Source organism: Alligator sinensis, unplaced genomic scaffold, assembly GCF_000455745.1.
Source record: "Alligator sinensis unplaced genomic scaffold, ASM45574v1 scaffold1575_1, whole genome shotgun sequence".
Classification (NCBI taxonomy): domain Eukaryota; kingdom Metazoa; phylum Chordata; order Crocodylia; family Alligatoridae; genus Alligator; species Alligator sinensis.
Window position 1 is genome coordinate 172,966 of NW_005843253.1, and position 19,156 is coordinate 192,121.

General features: G+C 54.0%; 1 protein-coding gene across 1 annotated transcript in view; it reads right to left on the minus strand.

The window, feature by feature from the left end:
* Positions 1 to 14,712: 14,712 nt before the first annotated feature.
* The window catches only part of RPS19 (ribosomal protein S19), a 4,728-nt gene continuing 284 nt past the window's right edge, over positions 14,713 to 19,156 (minus strand). Inside the window, exons 2-5 of the mRNA XM_025194574.1 lie at positions 18,992 to 19,062; positions 18,126 to 18,226; positions 15,599 to 15,782; positions 14,713 to 15,335 (exon numbers count right to left, since the gene is read on the minus strand). Coding sequence (XP_025050359.1) covers positions 15,194 to 15,335; positions 15,599 to 15,782; positions 18,126 to 18,226; positions 18,992 to 19,062 — 498 coding nt within the window. The 3' untranslated portion in view covers positions 14,713 to 15,193. The remainder of the gene's footprint in view (positions 15,336 to 15,598; positions 15,783 to 18,125; positions 18,227 to 18,991; positions 19,063 to 19,156) is intronic.

Below are 19,156 nucleotides of genomic sequence, written 5' to 3' on the forward strand. Positions count from 1 at the left end.
GGCTCCCGCGGCCCTAATGTATGCAAATGAGATGCGGGGGGCACTGCCAATGGCGGGGGAGAGGCCCCGCCCGGCCACTGTTTACAAGTCCCATGCGGGAGCGGCGCGGGAGGCGTTTTAAAGGGCCCCGCCCGGGGCGGGGAAACTGAGGCACAGACGGAAGGAGGGGCCAGATCAGGGGAGGACCCGGCGTCCGGATTCCCCAACCCTGCGCCCACCTGAGACCCCCCACCCGCTCCCAGAGCAGGGGGAGACAGCCCAGGTGTCCAGGCTCCCCTGCCCTGCGCCCACCTGAGACCCCCACCCGCTCCCAGAGCAGGGGGAGACAGCCCAGGTGTCCAGGCTCCCCTGCCCTGCGCCCACCTGAGACCCCCACCCGCTCCCAGAGCAGGGGTAGACAGCCCAGGTGTCCAGGCTCCCCTGCCCTGCGCCCACCTGAGACCCCCACCCGCTCCCAGAGCAGGGGGAGACAGCCCAGGTGTCCGGGCTCAGCCCCCCTGCGCCCACCTGAGATGCCCACCTGCTCCCAGAACAGGCATCTGGGCTCCCAGCCCCCTGTTCTCACCCGAGACCCCAGGCGTCCAGGTTCCCTCCCGCCTTGCTCTCAGCTGAGCCCCGCACCCCATTCACAGAGCAGGGGAGAACCCAGGCATCTGGGGTTCAGAGCAGCTGATGCAATAATGCAGCTGATAAACCGCAGGCTCCCTGGAGCAAGTACACATTTGCACAAGACCCCGTCCTCTGTGAACCCCGGTGTCCTGGCACACCCAGCCTGCCAGCCCCACCCTAGTGCCAGGGAGGGATTCCCCAGAGTGGGTCAGGGAGGCCTGCGGGGGCAGGTGAGGTCTGCGGGGGACCAACCCATGCCCCGACACCCCGTCAGGTACCCAGGCAACTTGCAGCGGGGCCTGGCTGCATCCAGCGCTGCAGGGTCCTGGGCCGTGATGGGCAGCTCTGCTGGACCATGCTAGGTCTGGGGGCACAAGGTGCTGACCTGCCTCTATGCCGCATAGAGCCGAGCCATCACTTCCCCTTCAGTGCTGCTCGAGTAGGGTTTTACTGTTTAATAATTAAGCAAAGATCGTCTAATGCCCAGGCCGTTAAGAGCGGCTGTTAAACTGTTATCATGGCTGGCTAGGCAGGGAGCGTGCAGCTCCCCCGGCCATGCCCAGGCTGCCCCCCAACCCAGTGTATTAGGATCCTGGCACCCACCCCATGCAGTCCACCAAGGCTCCCAGGAGAGCACTCCCCTTGCAGCATGCATGGAGAAACTGAGCCACGCAGACAGGGGGTGGTGGGGAATGGAGAAGAGCTCTGACCCCCCAGCCCTCTTGCAGCGGAAGATGGTTTCCTTCTTCCAGGATGTGGGCAAAGTTTGCCATAGCGCCGCAGGGTCTTTGATGCTGCCACATCATAGAGAGAGATGCTCAGGGGCTGCCTGCGGAGCAGGCCACAGAGCCCACCACAGCATTGTGTCCACAGGGCCCGGGTCTCACACTCAGAGCCCTCCGGCCGCAAAGGGGCCTGGGCTGGGTGCCTGCACTGTGGTCCTGGGGCACATCTGGGGTTGACATCCCCAGCTCAGGTGATGCCAGGCCCGGTGGAGGTCCGTGCCCCTTCAACCTCCCCATGCGCCGTGACACATCCCCCGCTGCCAAGCCCCGTGCCAGCAGTGCAGGGCCGTGCCAAGCAGCTTCCGGGAGGCACTGCTGATTTCCAGGCCAGAGCCTGGAAAATCTGTTGCCTCGGTGCAAATCCTCCCTGTTGTTTGTTCCCTGGCTGGGGGATGGGCCCAGCCTCTGTCCCTGCAGGCCCATGTCCTGGAGGAAAGGCCCCAGGGTGGCCTCGAGTGGCAGGAGCAGGGGGGGAGGGGAGGAAAGAAGGAATCAATCCCTGCCTGCCATGGGGATGGGAAGGAGAGGAGGAAAGAAGGAATCAATCGACAGAGGTTTGCGAGAATGGGCCAGAGCCTGGCTGTGTATAGCAGCTTTCATGCCCACACTACCTCCAAGCAGCAGACAAAGCAACAAGTCACAGCCTGCCGGCACAGGCGGGAGGGACGCACAACGGGTAGCCTTTGTGTGCCTGGCAACGGTTTGCCAGAACCCGCTCCACAGGTCAGGGCGCCCGGTTGGTCTCCCGCGACTCTACCCCGGGTGCACCCACTGTGGGAGCTTATTGCCCCGCACAGGTGCCCTCGGCCTTCACCTCTTAGGCCCGGTGCAAGCGCAAGGGAGGGGGCACCTTGATACAAAGCAGGGGGAATTTTCAGGAGGAACGAGGCACTTCCCAAGTCCTCGTTCAGAGGCAACTCCACCAGGGAGATGGCAGGAACGGGTGCCTCCCTGCATCTGTGTCCCAGGCTGAGACCTGCCCTGAGTGCTGCGTCCATCTCGAGCCAAGAAACTTTACAGGTCTGAATGATGCAAGGGATGTAAAGCAAAGCACATTCATAAAGGCACTATGGCTCAAATCTCGATGCCCAGCTGCCTTATCCGGGGAGGGATCCGGCCCTGGGTAACAGGTGCTGGTGGCCGCAGGTGTCTGGGGGAGGCTGTGCTGAGTTATGGGGACCTCAGAGACAATCCAGTTATGAGTGGGCAGGGAGGAGAGCCACCCAAGCTGCTGACAGTGCCTATAAACAGCGCCTTGTCTAGTGTGGTGTTGGCTTGGGAAGTCGCTCAGGTTGATTTAATCTCCTCCATAGATCTTTCCGTAACCCAATGACTGCGTCACATGGCCCAGCGGCTGAATGAATGCCAGCGCAGCCAATAATTGGATGCAAATATGCACGTGGTGACAGAGATGCCTCCTGGGGCGACATGCGGCCCCCTCCGCCTGCCTTACGGTGCCCCCTCCCGACACCAGCGTGGACTTGCTCTGCCCATGCCCTGTGCTCGGCTGGGCTCCAAGGGGTGGGTGCTTGGCGTGACAAGCCAGGGCAGCATGTGTGGTGCTTCAAGCAGGACTCCGAGGCTCTAGTGCCAAGTGTCCTGCCTCAGTTTCCCTCTACAAGGTTATCAGAGAATGGGGGGCTGTTGTGCACAAGCAGTGGCTGGGGTCAAGGTCCCTGAGCTCTCCTTTCACACTCTCGCCTTGCCTCTATCCTTTTCCTGCTTCCTTCTCCAGCTGGCTGTGCCCTTGCCGTCTCAGTGATCCCCGCATGGCTCCCTTAGTTGCCCTTGGAACAGACACTCCAAGCCACAATCCCTGCAAGAGGAGCCACCAGCCCACCAGCACTGAGTAAATGTGGGCACCTTGGGAAGAGGCGGGGTGTGGAAGTGGCAGAGAAGGGCCTGGAGAGCGTGTGTCACGGCACGCGGATGTGTGCAAAGCCAGGAGGCGATTAGGGAGGAGCAGTGTAACCGCGGCAGATTAAAAGGAAATGCTGCTTAGGAAAGAGGGCCGGTGGACAGCTCCCAGGCTGAGGCCAGGGCTGCCCGAAGAAGGGAGCCCAGGAAGGTGCTTGGACATGCTGCCAGGCCTGTCTGGGACAGTGCGCTCAGACATGTGTAAATCAGTGTCAATTTACGCCCACTGCAGAGCTGGCCCCAAATCCAGCCTTAATTCTCTATCCCAAGGGGAGACCTCAGGAGGGCGACGAGCCGTCTCCACTCTCCACCAAGCTGCCGTGCCACAGGCGCAGAGGCAAGCCATCTGTGAAGTGCTCTCCCGAGTGGGGCCGCACTGAAGGCAGCTGAGCACTGGGACTCCTGGCAGGCTGCTGCCTTTGCATGGCCAGTGCCACGAGCCTAGTCCCTCCCTGGCAGGGCCCCATGCGCTCCACTTCCTTGGGCAGGCAGTGCCACAGTGAAGGGGAGGGAAGGTTAATGTGAGCATGGCGGACGCTGCCAAAGCTGTTCGCACAGAACAGGAAGCAGCCCGAGGTGTTGCCCTCTCTGCAGGCTCCCAGGCGGGTCTTGAGGATGCGTCCTCTAAGGATGCCAGGGCGAGGGCCCCATCTCAGGATGCTCCGGCTTTCTGGGCTGTGCTCTCACGTGGGACTGGGCTGTGGGGAGCAGCGTGGCTCAGCCCGGGCGCTGTTTCAAGAGCAAAAGCAAAAGGATTCAGAGGCACAGCTAATAAATCCGCCTGCTTGCTGCGGTACTGGATTCACACTGCCAGCCATACTGCTGGCCCCGCGTCGTTTATCTTGTTTAGGCAGTGAGCACATTAGATGTGTATCTCGGCAGCCCCTCTCCTCTCGTACTGCCTCTGGGGACTGGGAATGCAAATCTGCTTGTTCCCCTGCATAGCGCCGGCAGGTCTGAAGTTCAGGACCGGCTGTCCAGGGACCTGCGCGGATTTAGCTTGCTGGAGATTACCAGTGGTGGATTCAGGCCTCTCGCTGCAGGCAGCCCAGGGCAGAAACATTGCTCGGGCCTCTTGAGGCTTTGCCCCTTTGCAGCACCAGGCACCTGCCTGGGGACTCCCCTGGTCCTGAGCATGGGAACACATCAGTAACTCCCACTCTTCTACAGATGAGGAACTGGACTTCCATGGCTCTTGCGACTGATCACACATCAGTCCCTCAGCCCTGCACAGATGCAGTGCGTGACACTAGACAAACCCTCCTGTTGTAAGATGAAGCTGCCTGATCCAAAGCCACAGGGTGTGAAGAGGATCTGACAATCCCTGCGCTAGTGACTAGGCGTAGCATCCTCCCTCCTTCATTCGGGCCCTGTTCACAGGACTCAGCTCTCCAACCACTGCAGGAAGGTGCAGACGTAGCAGATCTGCTGTAACAGCTGGTGAGAGCTCCCCTGCCACAGCTTCCTCTCCCCTTGAAAAGCAGATGAAAGTTACATCTGTCCACAGCTAGCGGGCATGCCTGCTGACTTCCCCCAGCCCAGGGGTGGGAAGTCTCTCTCCAGGGGATGGAGGTATCAGGGAGGGTTTCTGCCAGGTGGTGCTGCCCTCATGAGGCAGGCCTAGGAACCCAGGGGAAGGGTGCAGCAAGATGTCTCAGGGGATGAGGGCACTTGGAGGAAGAGCTGGCATCTGGTGGCTCTTTTGCTTCAGCGCCAGCTTTCTCTTTGCTCCTGCGCCAGCCTGATGTGCTGTCAGGGCTGTCAGCCCTGTTTATCTCCTAGCCCGATTCCCCGGGCAGATCTAAAGCAGGGAACGTACAAGAGACATTAGTCACTGCCACGCCAGGGCCCTTGGAAATTAATCGGCAGAGACGGCTTCCCCTGCATGATGGTGGCACACTCAGAAATATGAGCCAGGCCTGGCTCCTAAACAGTGGGAGCTGCGCTGGGAGGACAAGCAATGGGCGGCTGTTGGGATTTTGACTGACATGGAGATGATGCAGGCTCTTCAATCTAAGGCTGGAGAAGTCCCATCTACAGCCCTGAGCTTAGGCAGCCCAGGTCTCTTGCCGGACAGCCAGCAGGAGGGGGCACACAGGACACCCGTAGCACCCCTCGGCCCAGCCTACCTTCCTCTACCACCTGCTTCCGTGCAAGCCCATGTAGTGCCTGGTGTGACTGGGCCCTGGTCTTGGTGGGGGTCACCAGAGCGAAAGCGAGGTGCACAGGGGGCATAGCCCTGAAGGGCAGTGAAGGCCTCAGCTGCAGCATGGAGATAGCCCTTGAAAATGTGCAGCCCCTTTCTCACTGTGCAGAACAGGCCATATGTCAATCCCATCCTGGGGAGCCCTCCGCTCAGTGCAAACCCACGCTCTTGCCACTGCGCGGCCAAAGGCTGCTACCTGGGGTGGTGGGGTCGGGCAACCACTTGGGGGCCCGTGCCTCTGGACAGAGCCCATGTGCTAGGGAGAAGCATCCAGGACAGGTCACCCCACAGTAACCACATGGCTGGACTGCAGCCCACAGACACATCTCCTCCAGGGCACATGCTCCCAAACGCACTGTTCCCCACCCTACTCTTGTGTACCAGACTCAAAAGACAGGCCATGCTGGGGACATCTCCAGTGATGGTCCTCAGACACTCTTGGTCACTCCAGAAACTAAGGTCTGGAGAGCAGAAGCAGACAAACAAACAAACATCATCATGTTAAGTCCTGGTGGGACTCCTCCCAAACAAGCATCAGAATATTAAGCCCTGGCAGGAGGTCCTTTGGGGTCCAGCACACCCCTCTGGACTTGTCTTTCAACTGTGCAGTGAGAAAGCCTTTTCTTGCTTTCTGGTGCCGCCTCATTATAGAGCCAGAGCCCAAAGAGGAGAAAACTGATTGTGCAAGGAACAGGAAGCCCTGTACCAACAGCAGACTTCACAGCATGGGGATTCGCAGCCTGCCGGTTCCGATTAAATCAAACACGGAGCAGGAGGAGCCTCGGAAAACTTTCTGGTGGTGTTTTCTTTGGTGTTTCCCACCAGCCGAGGGTGGAAGATGAGAACCACTCAAAGGGAGTCGATTCGACTTCCCAAAACAAATCATCCTTTCAGGCTTCAGTCACTGTCATGTAACTCAAGGTTTTGCAGCCAGTGGGATCAAATAATAGAGGAAAATGAAAGTGCTAGGACTGGCTGTCAAAGGAATGCTTTAAAAACTCTTTCAAGACAAAAGCTGCCTTCAGGATCCCAAGTCCTCTGGGCTACAGAGGTCCTAAGGCTTTTCAACCACCTTCCCTCCCCCAGGATGCAATTTCAGCAAAGAAACTGGTAACGAGACCCAACTTGATACCAGCCTCTCAGTAAGAAATGGCCTTAAACACCAAAGTGCTCTCACTCTCTGGCCGTCATCAGCTGCCCTGTCCGCCCACGGGGTATCTGCTCAGCATACTATGAAGCATCTTTTACACTGCCTGCTCATGATGTTACCATTAATGCTAATTTGGGGATCCCATCTGTTCAATGGGTTTATAACTTGCCACATCTGGTTACAGCCTGGGAGAGGACTGTTGCATCTCAAATTTAGCTGAAACTGGGCCCAGAACTGCACAGGAAGCTCAGACACCTCCAGCGAATACAAATATGATCTCAACAGGTGAATCCTGGAGCTTGCATACATGCCGGGTTTTTGCAGTGCAATTGGCAGCTGGAACAGCGAGATGACTCACAGCCCTACACCAGTGTCATTTACTGAGCTCTGCCGAAGAGTTACCCTCAGAAAAATCAGGGGTAAAACTCCACTTGTATAAGCTACACCTGCGGGTGTGCGTCATGGACACTGCCATCCCAGGCTAATACCACCTGGCGGCAAGTCTCTGTAACAGCAGCAGCTCTGAGCTCACTGCGCATCTGTCTTCTCCTGATGCTGGCTGTTGAGACCCAGAGGCTTTCAGGCCTGGGTTTTGCCTTTTGTGCTTAGCTTCAGCTGCGTGCTTAGCTTGAATTGCAGTCAAGATTTGCACACAGTGAAAAAGAGCAGATGGAAAAATACTGTTCCTGACTTAATATGAATTGGGAAGTTGGCTAACAAAATGGAATATATATAGCCCGGGCAAAAGGGAAGCAGAGTCAAAACCTCCCCCAGCCTATGAATTAAAAGAGAACCTCAGAACACAGTCAAAACCTACCCCAGCCTATGAATTAAAAGAGAACCTCAGAATAAAATGTCCAGTTCAAGGTAACCGTATTTGGCAAACAGAAGCAAGATTACTAATATGCATTAGGAGGAAGACGTAAGCTAATGTTATGTATTAAGAAACACAAGCTATCTGGTATATAAAGAGAGGTGAGAGAGCGTACCCTTCAGTACCCACTCCTGAAGGATCCAGTCACCGATCCAAGACTCCGAACTCAGGTGGAGGAGTTGGGAACCCCAGACAAGACCTCACAGACTGGCCATCCAGCAATGTTGCATTCGTTACCTCTCAGGGTGGTGAACATGTTGCATTGCTTTTGGCTAACCACAGAATTAGAATTGTAACTGCTAAGGGCTTAATAAATTTGTTATTAGTTAAGGAGTAACTGTGTCCTGGTCTTGGAATTAATACCTGGTACGAGGCTCAATTTTAACATTACCGGATGTAACGTGGGGTCATTAGGGGCACACACAGAAGTTACAGGCCTGTACACCTGTCATCTAGCCAGGCCCCTAATGGAAGATGGGAATTTGCTAGTTAAAATCATAATCTCTGAGATGTAAAGAGGTTGGACCTTTCACGCACCCAGGGGCCTTCTCCGCCCATCCCTTTGATCAAAGCTTCAGTCAAACCAAATGGAATTACAGACCAAACTGATATGAAAATTATCAATTGAGGCTGGGGAGAAAGAACAGAAGCCAAAGAGTTCCCAAAGCAAGCTTCCCTCCAGCTATGTCACCATCATCCCAGGTCTTCGACCAACAGAGCAACTATTTGCAGAGTTGCTTTAAATGCTGCAGTACAGATCCGTGACCTTCTGCACACCTCCCCTCCAGGACCAGACCTGACTCAGCAGCAGCGGTGCAAGGCTCTGCTGCTGCGTCGGCCCTGCTACAGCTCTTCACAGCCATGGCACCAGGCAGGGAGTCACGCCAGCCAGCCGGGCTGTTGGTTTTCTCCTTGTTCGCACCGCTGGATAGATGTGGGGGCCTGAAACCTTTTACTGCATGCAAGTAAACAGAGAAGTGTATTCCCAAATGCAAGTGCAAGAGTGAGAGAGTGAGGGCTGCCCGAGGATGGCTATTCATCTTACATTTACACAGCACTTTTCAGCCTGAAGAATCCTAAACGGCTTTGCAAATGTTACCAGTGGATTATTGGGCTGCACATAACGAGCCTTGAGCAACTGTCCCCACCTCTGAGGAGCCACCTTTCCTGCCAGCCTGATGCATGTGCCCTACCTGATGTGTCCAGTCACCATCAATTCTCCCTCAGGTCACTAAAGTCTCACGAGAAACGGGCCAGGCTGAAGGGACAGCTGACAAGAGCTGAGATGTATTTCATTAACTCATAAGTGAAACGACCCACAGATAGGCAAGCACATCTTCTAAACGTGAAAGATGGGTATAGCTGGGTTTTTTTTCCCCTGCCCCCCTCCCACCCCCAACCACACCCCTCCCGTTACATGGTTTGTCTTTCAAGACTAGTCAACACCATGGACGTTGCAGCAAACATCTATATTGGCATCGTTAAGCCACCTTCCTAAATGAGATAAATTAGACCGGCAAAGAGCTCTCCCACCCATATAAGTCCCATGTATGTCAGAGAGTTTGCTGGCCTTGCAGTGTTGCCTAGGGGTGGGATTTTCCTTGCGCTCCTCATCCACACTAAACTGCACTTTGCCTGGTATTGTGAAGGGAGAAGGCAGGAGCTCCACATTGCTCGCACAGAGTGGGCCCTGCTGGAATAGAAACAACAGAGGGGCATTGCCATGCATGTGCCATCTCCCCTGGGGTGGAGCACTGTGGGGGTCTGATGGTACATAACTGCAATTAAAGCTCAGAAGGAACCTGGTTGAATTTTAAGAGAAAAGAGAAGTTTTCCAGGAGCTTGAACACAGTTCCCGCATGGAAGGAGCGATGAGGCCATGGAGGTTAATAGTCCCTCTCTTGGGAAACTGGCCTGAGCTCTTTAACGGCCACAGGTATTTAGATTGTTATGCTTCGAACAAGTTATGCAGGGACGTGCGTGGGTTCCTCATTCCTCTCATATCCTAGTTTACGACTACAGATCCACACTTATTTCTTCATGAGCTGCCTCCTCCCCCCGCTCCCCAACAAGTGAACACATCCTGATTTGTCATTACTGCAGCATAAACCACCATAATGATATTGTGATATATAGTCTATTAGATTCAGGCAGATTATTAGTGCAAGTCTCACTCTTGCCGAGAGACAAGAAAATGGATAAGTGCTGTAATACTCTAGCTGTCCTTTCATTTGCAAACAAGCACTGTTGTTAACTGGCCAGCTCAGTTTTTGAAAGCATCTTGGATGTTTCATTCATTACTAAAATAATGGGGTAGATTAAACACAACCCAGGGAGTTGCTCACTTTCCATGCTTCCTAAACACGCTGATGTCTGCCTTTCGCTTGTCACAGAAACTGGGCGTAGAGAATTGCCTCTCGTGACATATAGAAGGTGGTTTCACAGAATTAAAACCTACTTAAAAAATCATTATAATAACAAAATAAGCGATATGGAGCTCATTTATGTACTGGGCAGATGTCCAATGCACATAATTGTAAAGTATCTTAAAGCTGCGTTAAAGCCAGCCTAGAGAGCTGGCAGCGTCATGCCTGGCCTCAGAACGGACCACCTTGCAGGTCACAGTGAGACCCTCAGGCTCGTGACACAACTGGAGGGACCTCCCCAATGCTAAGGAAACAGCGATAACGAGGCTTTGCATGAAAACCTGGCCTGCCAGCTGACGTGACAAGTGGCACAGAGGGGAGGCTGGAGGTCACAGCTTTCTGGAGCTCAGCTGTGGGCATCGTAAGGATGGCTGCGAGCACAGGAAGTGTGGGTACCAGGAGGCCAGAGTAACAAAAAGGGAAAGAAAGGGCATGGGCTCCGTCTCGAGCAGGGTGACAGTGCCTGGTAGGACCCTTTCCCCATTCCCACACAAGCCCCAGATCGCTGGTTTTATTTATTTTTTATTTCATGTCTCGGGCCAAATTAACCAAATCAGTTCTGAATTCAATCAGCTGAGCAGAGTCCATCCTTCAAGTCCATGTAAGTCTCCTCCCTCCCAGACTCTTCAGCCTGGGGCTTCAGATACTCCCAAATCCACGGCAGCATCTTACGTGCGGGCCTGGGGGCTCAGATGCCTGCTCACCTTGCTTGCCCCTAGCCGAAAGAGCAAGCTAGAGAGAGAGCCTGAGAGCAATCCTGGGTGTGCATCAGGTGGGACCTGAGGCCTGGTCCCTGCTGTCTGGCAGAGATGCGGACTCCTTGTCTGTCCCGATCCCCCTTAGCTCGGAGCGAGCGGGGCTAAGAAAGCAGGGAATTTGGGGCTTGCTCACGCTAGTCAGGTGGCAACGCTCTGGACACAACACAGTGTCCTGTGGTCCCAGCCCCAACGCCGCCCCGCACCTCGCTCCATCAGACGCTTGTGTCGCACTGCCCGGTTCTTTTGCCCATCTCGGCCCGCTGCTCCCCGGCACGTGGTGAGGTGCGTCAAGGCATCTTCCTCCTGGGCAGAGAGAGCAAGAGCGCTTTCTAGTGTGGATTACACTCATGGAGTGGAGGGGTTGTCCTGGACATAAGACCCCAAATTGCCCTCCCACTTCCCCCTGCAGCAGGAGCCCCGGCGTGGCCAGACCGCAGACAGCCAAGCCCCCCGAGGTCCCGTGGCGCTGGGAGTGCTACCTTGGGGAAGGGGCTCATGCCAGAAACCTGGTCGGTGGCACTGCCACAGAAGAGAACGTCCCACGGGCGGCTGGTGTCAAGAAGGGAGCAGTTATTTCTACGGGCAATGTTATTTTACAGCCATTTTTCCCCCCTGAATCCCCTGCAGGCCTCAGCTCCTTCCCTCACCCTCAAGTAATTCCTCCCATGGCATCCCCCGGGCTATATTTCCAGGCCCTCTTTCACCCCCAAGTGAATGGTTGGTGGCAGGGAGTGCACTGTCTTGTGGGAAGGGGCGGGTGTGGGTGCGGGGGACCAGCAAGGGGGCTGCTTGCTGCCCTGGGTGCGGGGCTGTGCGAGGGGAAAGGGGCAAACATGGCTACTCGGGAGGACAGCACCAGCCTGACCCCCCGCCATGGGCCCCATTACTTTGCACACGGCCCCAAGGGGGGCGGGGGGAAGAGATAGCAAGGGCCAGTCAGTACTGCACACGGCCCTGTGGAGGGGTGCGAGGCACTGCACGCGGCCCCGCGGACGGGTGCAAGGTGCTGGGTGCAAGGCGCTGCACGCAGCCCTTCGGGGGATGCCTGCTCCCCTCAGCAAAGGGCGGGAAAAGCTTCGTCAAGGCGCGGGAGCCACGAGGCGCGCTCCCCACCCGGACAGGCCAGGCATGGGGCAGCCCCAGCCTCTGGAAGGGCTCAAGCCAACACGGGCAGTGTGGCCTGCCCCCCGTGCCACGACGAACATCGCCTCAGCTGCTCCCTGCCTTCCTCTTCAGCCATGTCCAAGATACAGACTCCTCCCAGCCTTTAACATCGTTATATCTTTGTGAGGTAGAGGAGGGCAGTGAACCCCCACTGTTACCAGCAGGAAACTGAGGCACAAAAAAGGATCGGCCACCACCTGCCCCAGAAGCTTGTGACGAAGCCAGGAGATGACCCTGCACCTCCGCAGACCTGGCTGATGCCCAGGCCTTTCTGCAACACAAGCCTGACTTAAAAATCCAGCCCGCTCCCGCACGGGCCAGCAGCACCCTCAGCTCCTCCACAATCCTCTGCTCCTTCCTTCATCCTCAGGTAATTCCTCCCATGGCACCCCTTGGGATGTACATTCAGGACCTCCTTCCACCTAGTGCCCCAGGACAGCTGGCCTCTGCCCTGGGCACACCGATCCAGGGGTTGTATCGACAGCACCGATGCCAATACCAGGTGCATTGATCCAGGGGTTGCAATGATAGCACTGATGCCAATATTGATCCAGGGGGTGTACTGACAATGCTGATGCCAACACGAGGTGCATCATGGGCAGGGACTCGCCGGCAGCAGGGAAGCTGACGGTGCCTTTGTCTCGGGTAAGAAGTTGCAGCAAAGATCAGGCACTAACTTTGCTCGTGCCACCGGGGGGGGGGGCAGCGCACTTTTTTGTCTGAGTCACTCTTAGAAGGAAGCCGAGGTTGAATCATGGCTAAATAAGAAGCACCTGGTTCCACCCCCCAAGAAAAAATAAAAATAAAATGAAGGCTTTGCTTTCCAAAGCATGGAACAGCTGAAGACAACAGCTGCTGTTCCTTTCCAACCCTTTTGCCAACTACCACCGCTGTCACAACTGCATTATGTTCTGCTGTCATTTGGCAAAAGCACCATTTTAAAAATTTGTAGCGCTCCCCGTCGGCCGAGGGCTGTAAATCTCCTCATTTTAGTGTCGCTTTATGGGTGGTGGAGGCACGACAGGTGGGGAAGAGATACGCATCAGGCCCCTGCTGTTGTGTATATCATATTAAGAATTCTTAGCAGCTCTAATTATTTCCAGAAGGGGCTCTCATAAGACGGTTGGAGAGATCGCAGCATATTAAAAACTCGTTCCACGCAATTTCTCCCAGCCCCTCATACAAACATCCCTACGGTGGCACCACAATTCCATTCAGTGCTTAACAAGCAGGTCTTGCTCCATGTGCTGCCAGGACATATTTCACGGAGTCTGATCCATTTTAGAGGAGAATCCTTTAAACTAGTGAGACCATCAAGACAGCCAACTAATGTAGGAGCCCCACGATGCAAGGGAGAGAATCTGCTTCAGAAAACGATGCAGCTGAGAGCATGGTCTGAAGCCACCCGGGGATTACCCTCGGAAGATGGCAGGAAGGCAGAGGACGGGACTCAGGTGACAGGACACCTGGTTTCTTCGGTCTCCGGGGCTAATTTATCATGCAAGCTTCAGGCACAGCCCTTCAGCAATGCCAGTTTCTCACCCCTCCGCTCTATATGGCAGGGATTAGATCTTCATCTCCCAGGGGTGCTGCAAAGCTTAATTGAGTTTGTAAAGTGCTGGGAGCTCCCTGGAGGCACTGTAGAAGCTCAGCTTAACAGCAAGCTGCAGACTACTCTGGGATTTCACCGCAGTACAAGCAAAGCTCTCGTTAGGGCTGAGATGACAATTTAATTCAAAACCCTCTGGTTTAAGTCACTTCAGCTCTAAAAAGAGGAAATGCTTCCCACAGCTGACATTTCTCATGCGTTGTCCTCAAGCCTCTGCAAGTGCACGTTTTAAGAGTCAGCTCAAGTGCTCTGTTAACACACAGCCTTGTTAAGTAGTTTGTGGCAAGGTTTAAATGAGTATTGATAACCTACCATCATGAGACAACAGAGGGGTTTGCTCAGGACACAGGAGGTGGCAGAGAAAGGTGGTTGCTGTAGAAACCTCGCCTCTGAACTGCCCCTCCGGGTATGAGCAAAAGGTCCAGGACCTGTTTTGTGGCAGAGGATGCTTTATAGGAAACAACTCCTGGATTGAAAGTTTTGGCAATCAAAAATGCAAAGTATGGTTTAGACTGAACATGGGTGGCTGACCCAACACTTCCAGAAATCCCAGATAACCCAGACAAAAGCCAGCACATGCTTTGCTCCTCCCCACAACCTGGCAGGAGCATCAGCTGCACATTAGGTTTTTAGATTGAGGCCTAATGGGGCAACACTGCTGACACTGGTCCCAGTAAAGACCAGGCCCAATGAATGACACAAGAGGTTAAATACCGTCTTGGAGCCATCCAGGCTGCCTTTAGCACAAAGCCCCTAAGGACAGCCAAGTTATCACCTACAACCCAAGGCTGCTTCAGGAGCATGTCATGCTACATGCACCATTTCCCAATCTCTCCTTAGATTTCAGGCTTGATAGCACATTACTCAGATTCTTTGGGCTGGATGAGTGTAGGCAATAAGGCAGCTGAGGTTTTATCTCCCCCCTCCACCCCAATGAAAGGCCAGGAGTGTGCATCATCCTCCATGTACAAGTTTATTCTCAAGAGCTGGCTTGCCCTACTCCCTCTCGAAGAGACTTCTGCAGCTGGAAAGTTGAGTTAAAAATCACCAAGGTAGAAACAGAGGAAGTCAGACAAACCACTGCTACCCCCTTCCCCATCTCAGGAGATTCAGGGGCCTTGCCCAGCTATTTTAGTTGCTCAGTCAGCAGTCTCCACACTTAGTGCAGAGTCCCAGAGCACTCGGAAATCATTGGAAATGAATGCTCCCACACGTGGAATGCAAATTGATTTTTTATTATGTGAACCTGCTCATTCTAATGTTTCTTGCTTGCAGCTGCCACCTGGAAGAGAAGGAAAACGGATGAGTGCCACATTCAAGAGACAGAATGGCAGGTGAGTCCTATTTAAACACAACCCCACTGCTTCATAAGTCAGTATGAATACGTACAGCCCTACAAGTTAAGCCGCATTAGATGCTGTTTAGGGCTGAGTGTTCAGACCCTGGAATAAATGCCTTGCCATTCAAAGTGAACAAGCTAGGGGTTACTTAGTGCTAACAGGGCAATCGAATAACTAGTGATACTGGTACTGCTGATAAGGCCAGCTCCTGAGGTGCAGTTTTAAGCACCATAAATCTTGCCGTTGCTGAGGTTGAGGGTCTTGGTCTTTCTAGGGCTGGAACTGAATTATAATCCTCTTGCTGTATAACAAGGGCAACAGCTTTAGTGCAAAATACTCCTCAACTCACATAAGCCTAACAGACTTCCCCCTTCACTAAGTTCATTTTAGACAAAACACAGTCAGTGTTAAGTGGCTCAGGGGGTAGAAGGTGTGGCAGGGGAAGAGCTACCTGTCCCCCCATTCTGTCCAGTCCCTGAGGAGTGAGTTTGCGACCTCTGAAAGGAAATAAGCAACAACAAAGAATCAGCAGAGGTTCAAAATGATCAAATGCCCCAAGCCCTCCTCAGGGCAGACCCTGCCTTGAGCTAGACATCAAGCAAACTGATCAGACTGCATGAAGCAATGAATTTAACTCCCTGGGGTTGTTCTGGTATCTGCCTCTCCCCTTCACTATTTCCCCGGAGGGGTGAGGTCTGGTGATTACAAGACTTTCCCACCTTCCCTTCAATGCGCAAAGCACCACTGCTTTGAGACTCACCCATCCTGGTCTTTCTCCACCATTTTGAGCCCCTCCAGAGCTTGCAATACCCTCCGAGCAACACTCTTGGAGCCCCGGCTGAAATGGCTGGGCATCACCCCATTGCGCTGACGGCCTCCGTAGATCTTGGTCATGGAACCTACGCCAGCACCGCCACGGAGGTACAAGTGGCGGGCTGTGGAAGCTGCAACAAAACAGTCTCGTTATTCAGACCCATCTCCACAGCAACACCCAACCCCGCTCCACCCACTGGAGTGCAGCTGCTTGCCCCAGGTGGAACGCAGCTGCTGCTTAGCAGCAGGTGACAGTTCACTGTAAATTTACAGGATTCCTATAGTGTCAGCTGGATGCCAAAGGTAGGCAAATACAATCATCAAGTGGGGATGTCACCAGGATACCCTAGCTCCTAGGTATGGGGCCAGGGCATTTATTTTACCTCCAGAAAGCAGCTGGACACACAGGAGTCATTTCTGCAGGGTAGCCTGCACCAACACTACTTAGGTTTTCCTTCAAACCTCCCTCATCCAAGCACTGACCAACCCAACCTTCTTGGCTCATGAAATATGACAAGAACACAGCCCGAGGCATTTATGCCTGCAGGCTGGGAGTCCCCAGGGCCTTGCTTGAAGGCAGTTTTCCAACCTGTGTTTATGATTTACACAGATCTGGAAGGCTAGAGCTACTGGGAATTACATGCTGAATATTGCATGTTCTTCAGTTGTCAGACTCTTGACTTGTTACTGGAGAATTCAATCAGCCCATTACTGGGCAAGTTCAAAAGCCGCTCTCAAATCAACAAGTCAGCCAGAACCTCTGTATATTCCAGGCAGACAAGATACACTACCAACTTCTCTGCAAAATACAAAGGCCATTAGTCTGACCCCACCTTTCCATAATAATCACATCAAAAAGCCAAGGAGAAATGGAGTCCAATAGCCACTAGCTCAAGAAAAAAAAAACCCCAACCCTTTAGTTCTTTAGAGTTTTGGGAGGTACTCAGATATCATTCTTTGTACCACAGGTAAACTAAGAAGAAATGGCTCTCCAATAGCTCAAGGAAAAAAAAACCCAACACATTAGTTTTGACATCTGAATTCCTCCCAGAACTAATTCTCAGTACTGCAGAATAATAAAGATTGGGAGTGGAAGGGACTGAGAACTGGTGGGCCAATTCTTCCACTGAGCTAACTGGAGACAGTTTTTGAACAGCAGGTCTCACAGTTCTCCCTACATATCTACTTCAGCCCTTAAATAGTCTTTGCTCAAATGTCTCCCTTGCTCCATTACTTCTTCCCCTACTCCAGTGGGCACTGAAAATACTTCATAACCTTCCCTTCTGCAGTAGCCTTTTATCATGTAAAGACTTGAGTTCTTCTCAGTTTTATTGAAGAGAAACAAACCCAACTCCTTCGATCTCTCCACAAAGAACACCCCTCCTTGACCTCTGGTTACCTGTGTTGCTTAAAGAAAGATCTAGACCACTTGGGGGAGAGCAAATGCTCAGAACTAGGAACAATCTTCCAGCTCAGCTGGCGTGGCGTAGAGTGGAAGGGTTACCTGTGCATACATGCAAGAACCTAAACATTAACCTCCATTCTTTCTGTATTTGCTGGTTAAGGCCTTTCACTGATCCAGCCCATCACTCTTGTGATACAAGATTATCAGCAGCCTCTCACACAGCCTGCTCTATTTCCCTCGAATAGATCAACAGAGCCACCGAAATTACCGGAATCGCTCCCTCGTTCCTGGTAATTCAACACAACTCACTAGTTCAAGTATCTAGATTTTCTCCCATTATACGCCTTATTTATTCTTTAATAGTCGCAGCCCATATGCATTATGGGCGAGCCAGTTCACAGTTAATGACAGCTCTGCAAAATATCTCGCATGATTCACAAATGCAGCCCCTGAGAAGAACTGACATTAAGACAAAACACCAGTCAGTGTGGATGGGAAGTCTGCTGTAACTGCAATGTGCTTAGCTGCCCAAAATCATTCCAGAAGAGCCCGGGGCCAGGTTTCTTATCCCTTGAGGACCTGCCAGGGTCCCATGCAGCCACAGCAGGGCGTTGCCTGGGACCACTGATGTACTCCAGCTTATTTCAAATGGCTCCAGCTTCTCCCATCAGCTGCCTGGGACTACAGATGAGCTCCAGCTGACGGGAGCAGCAGCTCATCCCTAAATTTCGTAACCTGCAGTCAACTACAGACTTGTAGGCAAGCAACCATCGATCCTTCTGAATCATGGTGCATGCGTGAGACGCCTATGTCTAGGCAGGAGCATGGAGGAGCAGGGGCTGCCCAGACCTTCCAACCCTCCCTTTACACCATTGACATCAAATCCAACCTGAGTCTGGACGTTCGGTGCCTCAAGGACTCAAACCCAGGTCTCCTGCTGGGTTCAGTTCCCAACAACTCCCACCACAGAACAGTCAGAAGCCACCACCATTCAAAAGGTTCAGGACCCAGCGTACGAGGGCTGTTATACAGTAAATACCCCCCTTCAACCCCAGCCCTGGCTACTTACCGGCTCGGGTGTAAAACCAGTTCTCATCGTATGGGGCCAGCTCCTTGTGCTTGGCCAGTTTGACCGTGTCGACCCATTCAGGTACTTTGAGTTTACCTGACCTGCAAGACAGATCAGGGGCTCATCACCACCACCCCCTGAGAAGCAGCCGCAGATTACGCCACACCATCACCACCCGCGCACAATGCCTGCTAGGACTGGGCCCAGCCAGCAGAAGCTCAGCAGGGCGCCCAGGGGCAACTGAGGGACTGGTGCCGAGCCAGGTGGGAGGTCTGGGTGAAGCTCTTCCCACTCGGGGCACTGATTATGGCTTCTCCCCTGCATGGATGCGCTGGTGGCGGACCAGGCTGGAGGAGTGCGTGAAGTGCTTCCCACATGCCTAGCACCAACAAGGCTTCTCTCGTGTGTGGATGCACTGGTGCTCGGCCAGGCTCGAGGGGCGGGCGAAGCGCTTCTCACACGCAGATCACTGATGGGACTCCTTCCCTGTGCAGGGCCAGCTTGCGGCAGAGGAAATGTTTTCCACTCGCCTCCATTTTGACACCTCCCCCCACCCCCCCCGTGACATAACTGGGGGTGCTAATGCAGAGCAGACACCGCTCGCTTCACCCTAACTCAGTGATTCACAACTGGGGTGCCATGAGAGCCTTGCACGGGTGCTGCAGCTTGGGATTTCAAAGAGAATCCCACAGCCATTCTGCGCCGCCACAGCCTGAGGGCTGTAGAGATGCCGGGCTGGAAGGGGCCTCCAGAGCTCAACCTCCAAATCCCTTCTGCAGTGCAGACTCGGACCTGGCGGTCCCCAAGGGGTGCCACCCCCCCCCGCTCCCTTGGGGCTCTGCTCTTCCCAGCAGGGAAGGACTCACTTCTTGAGGAAAGCAGCCAAGGCCCGCACGAACTCCTGCTGGTTCACGTCTTTCACGGTGACGCCGGGCATCTGCAGGGACGATGGACACAGAGTCAGGTTAAGTGTCAAAAACCTTTTACACACCAGTGACTCTCCCCATCCCCCTCCCCGCTGCCAGACCCCC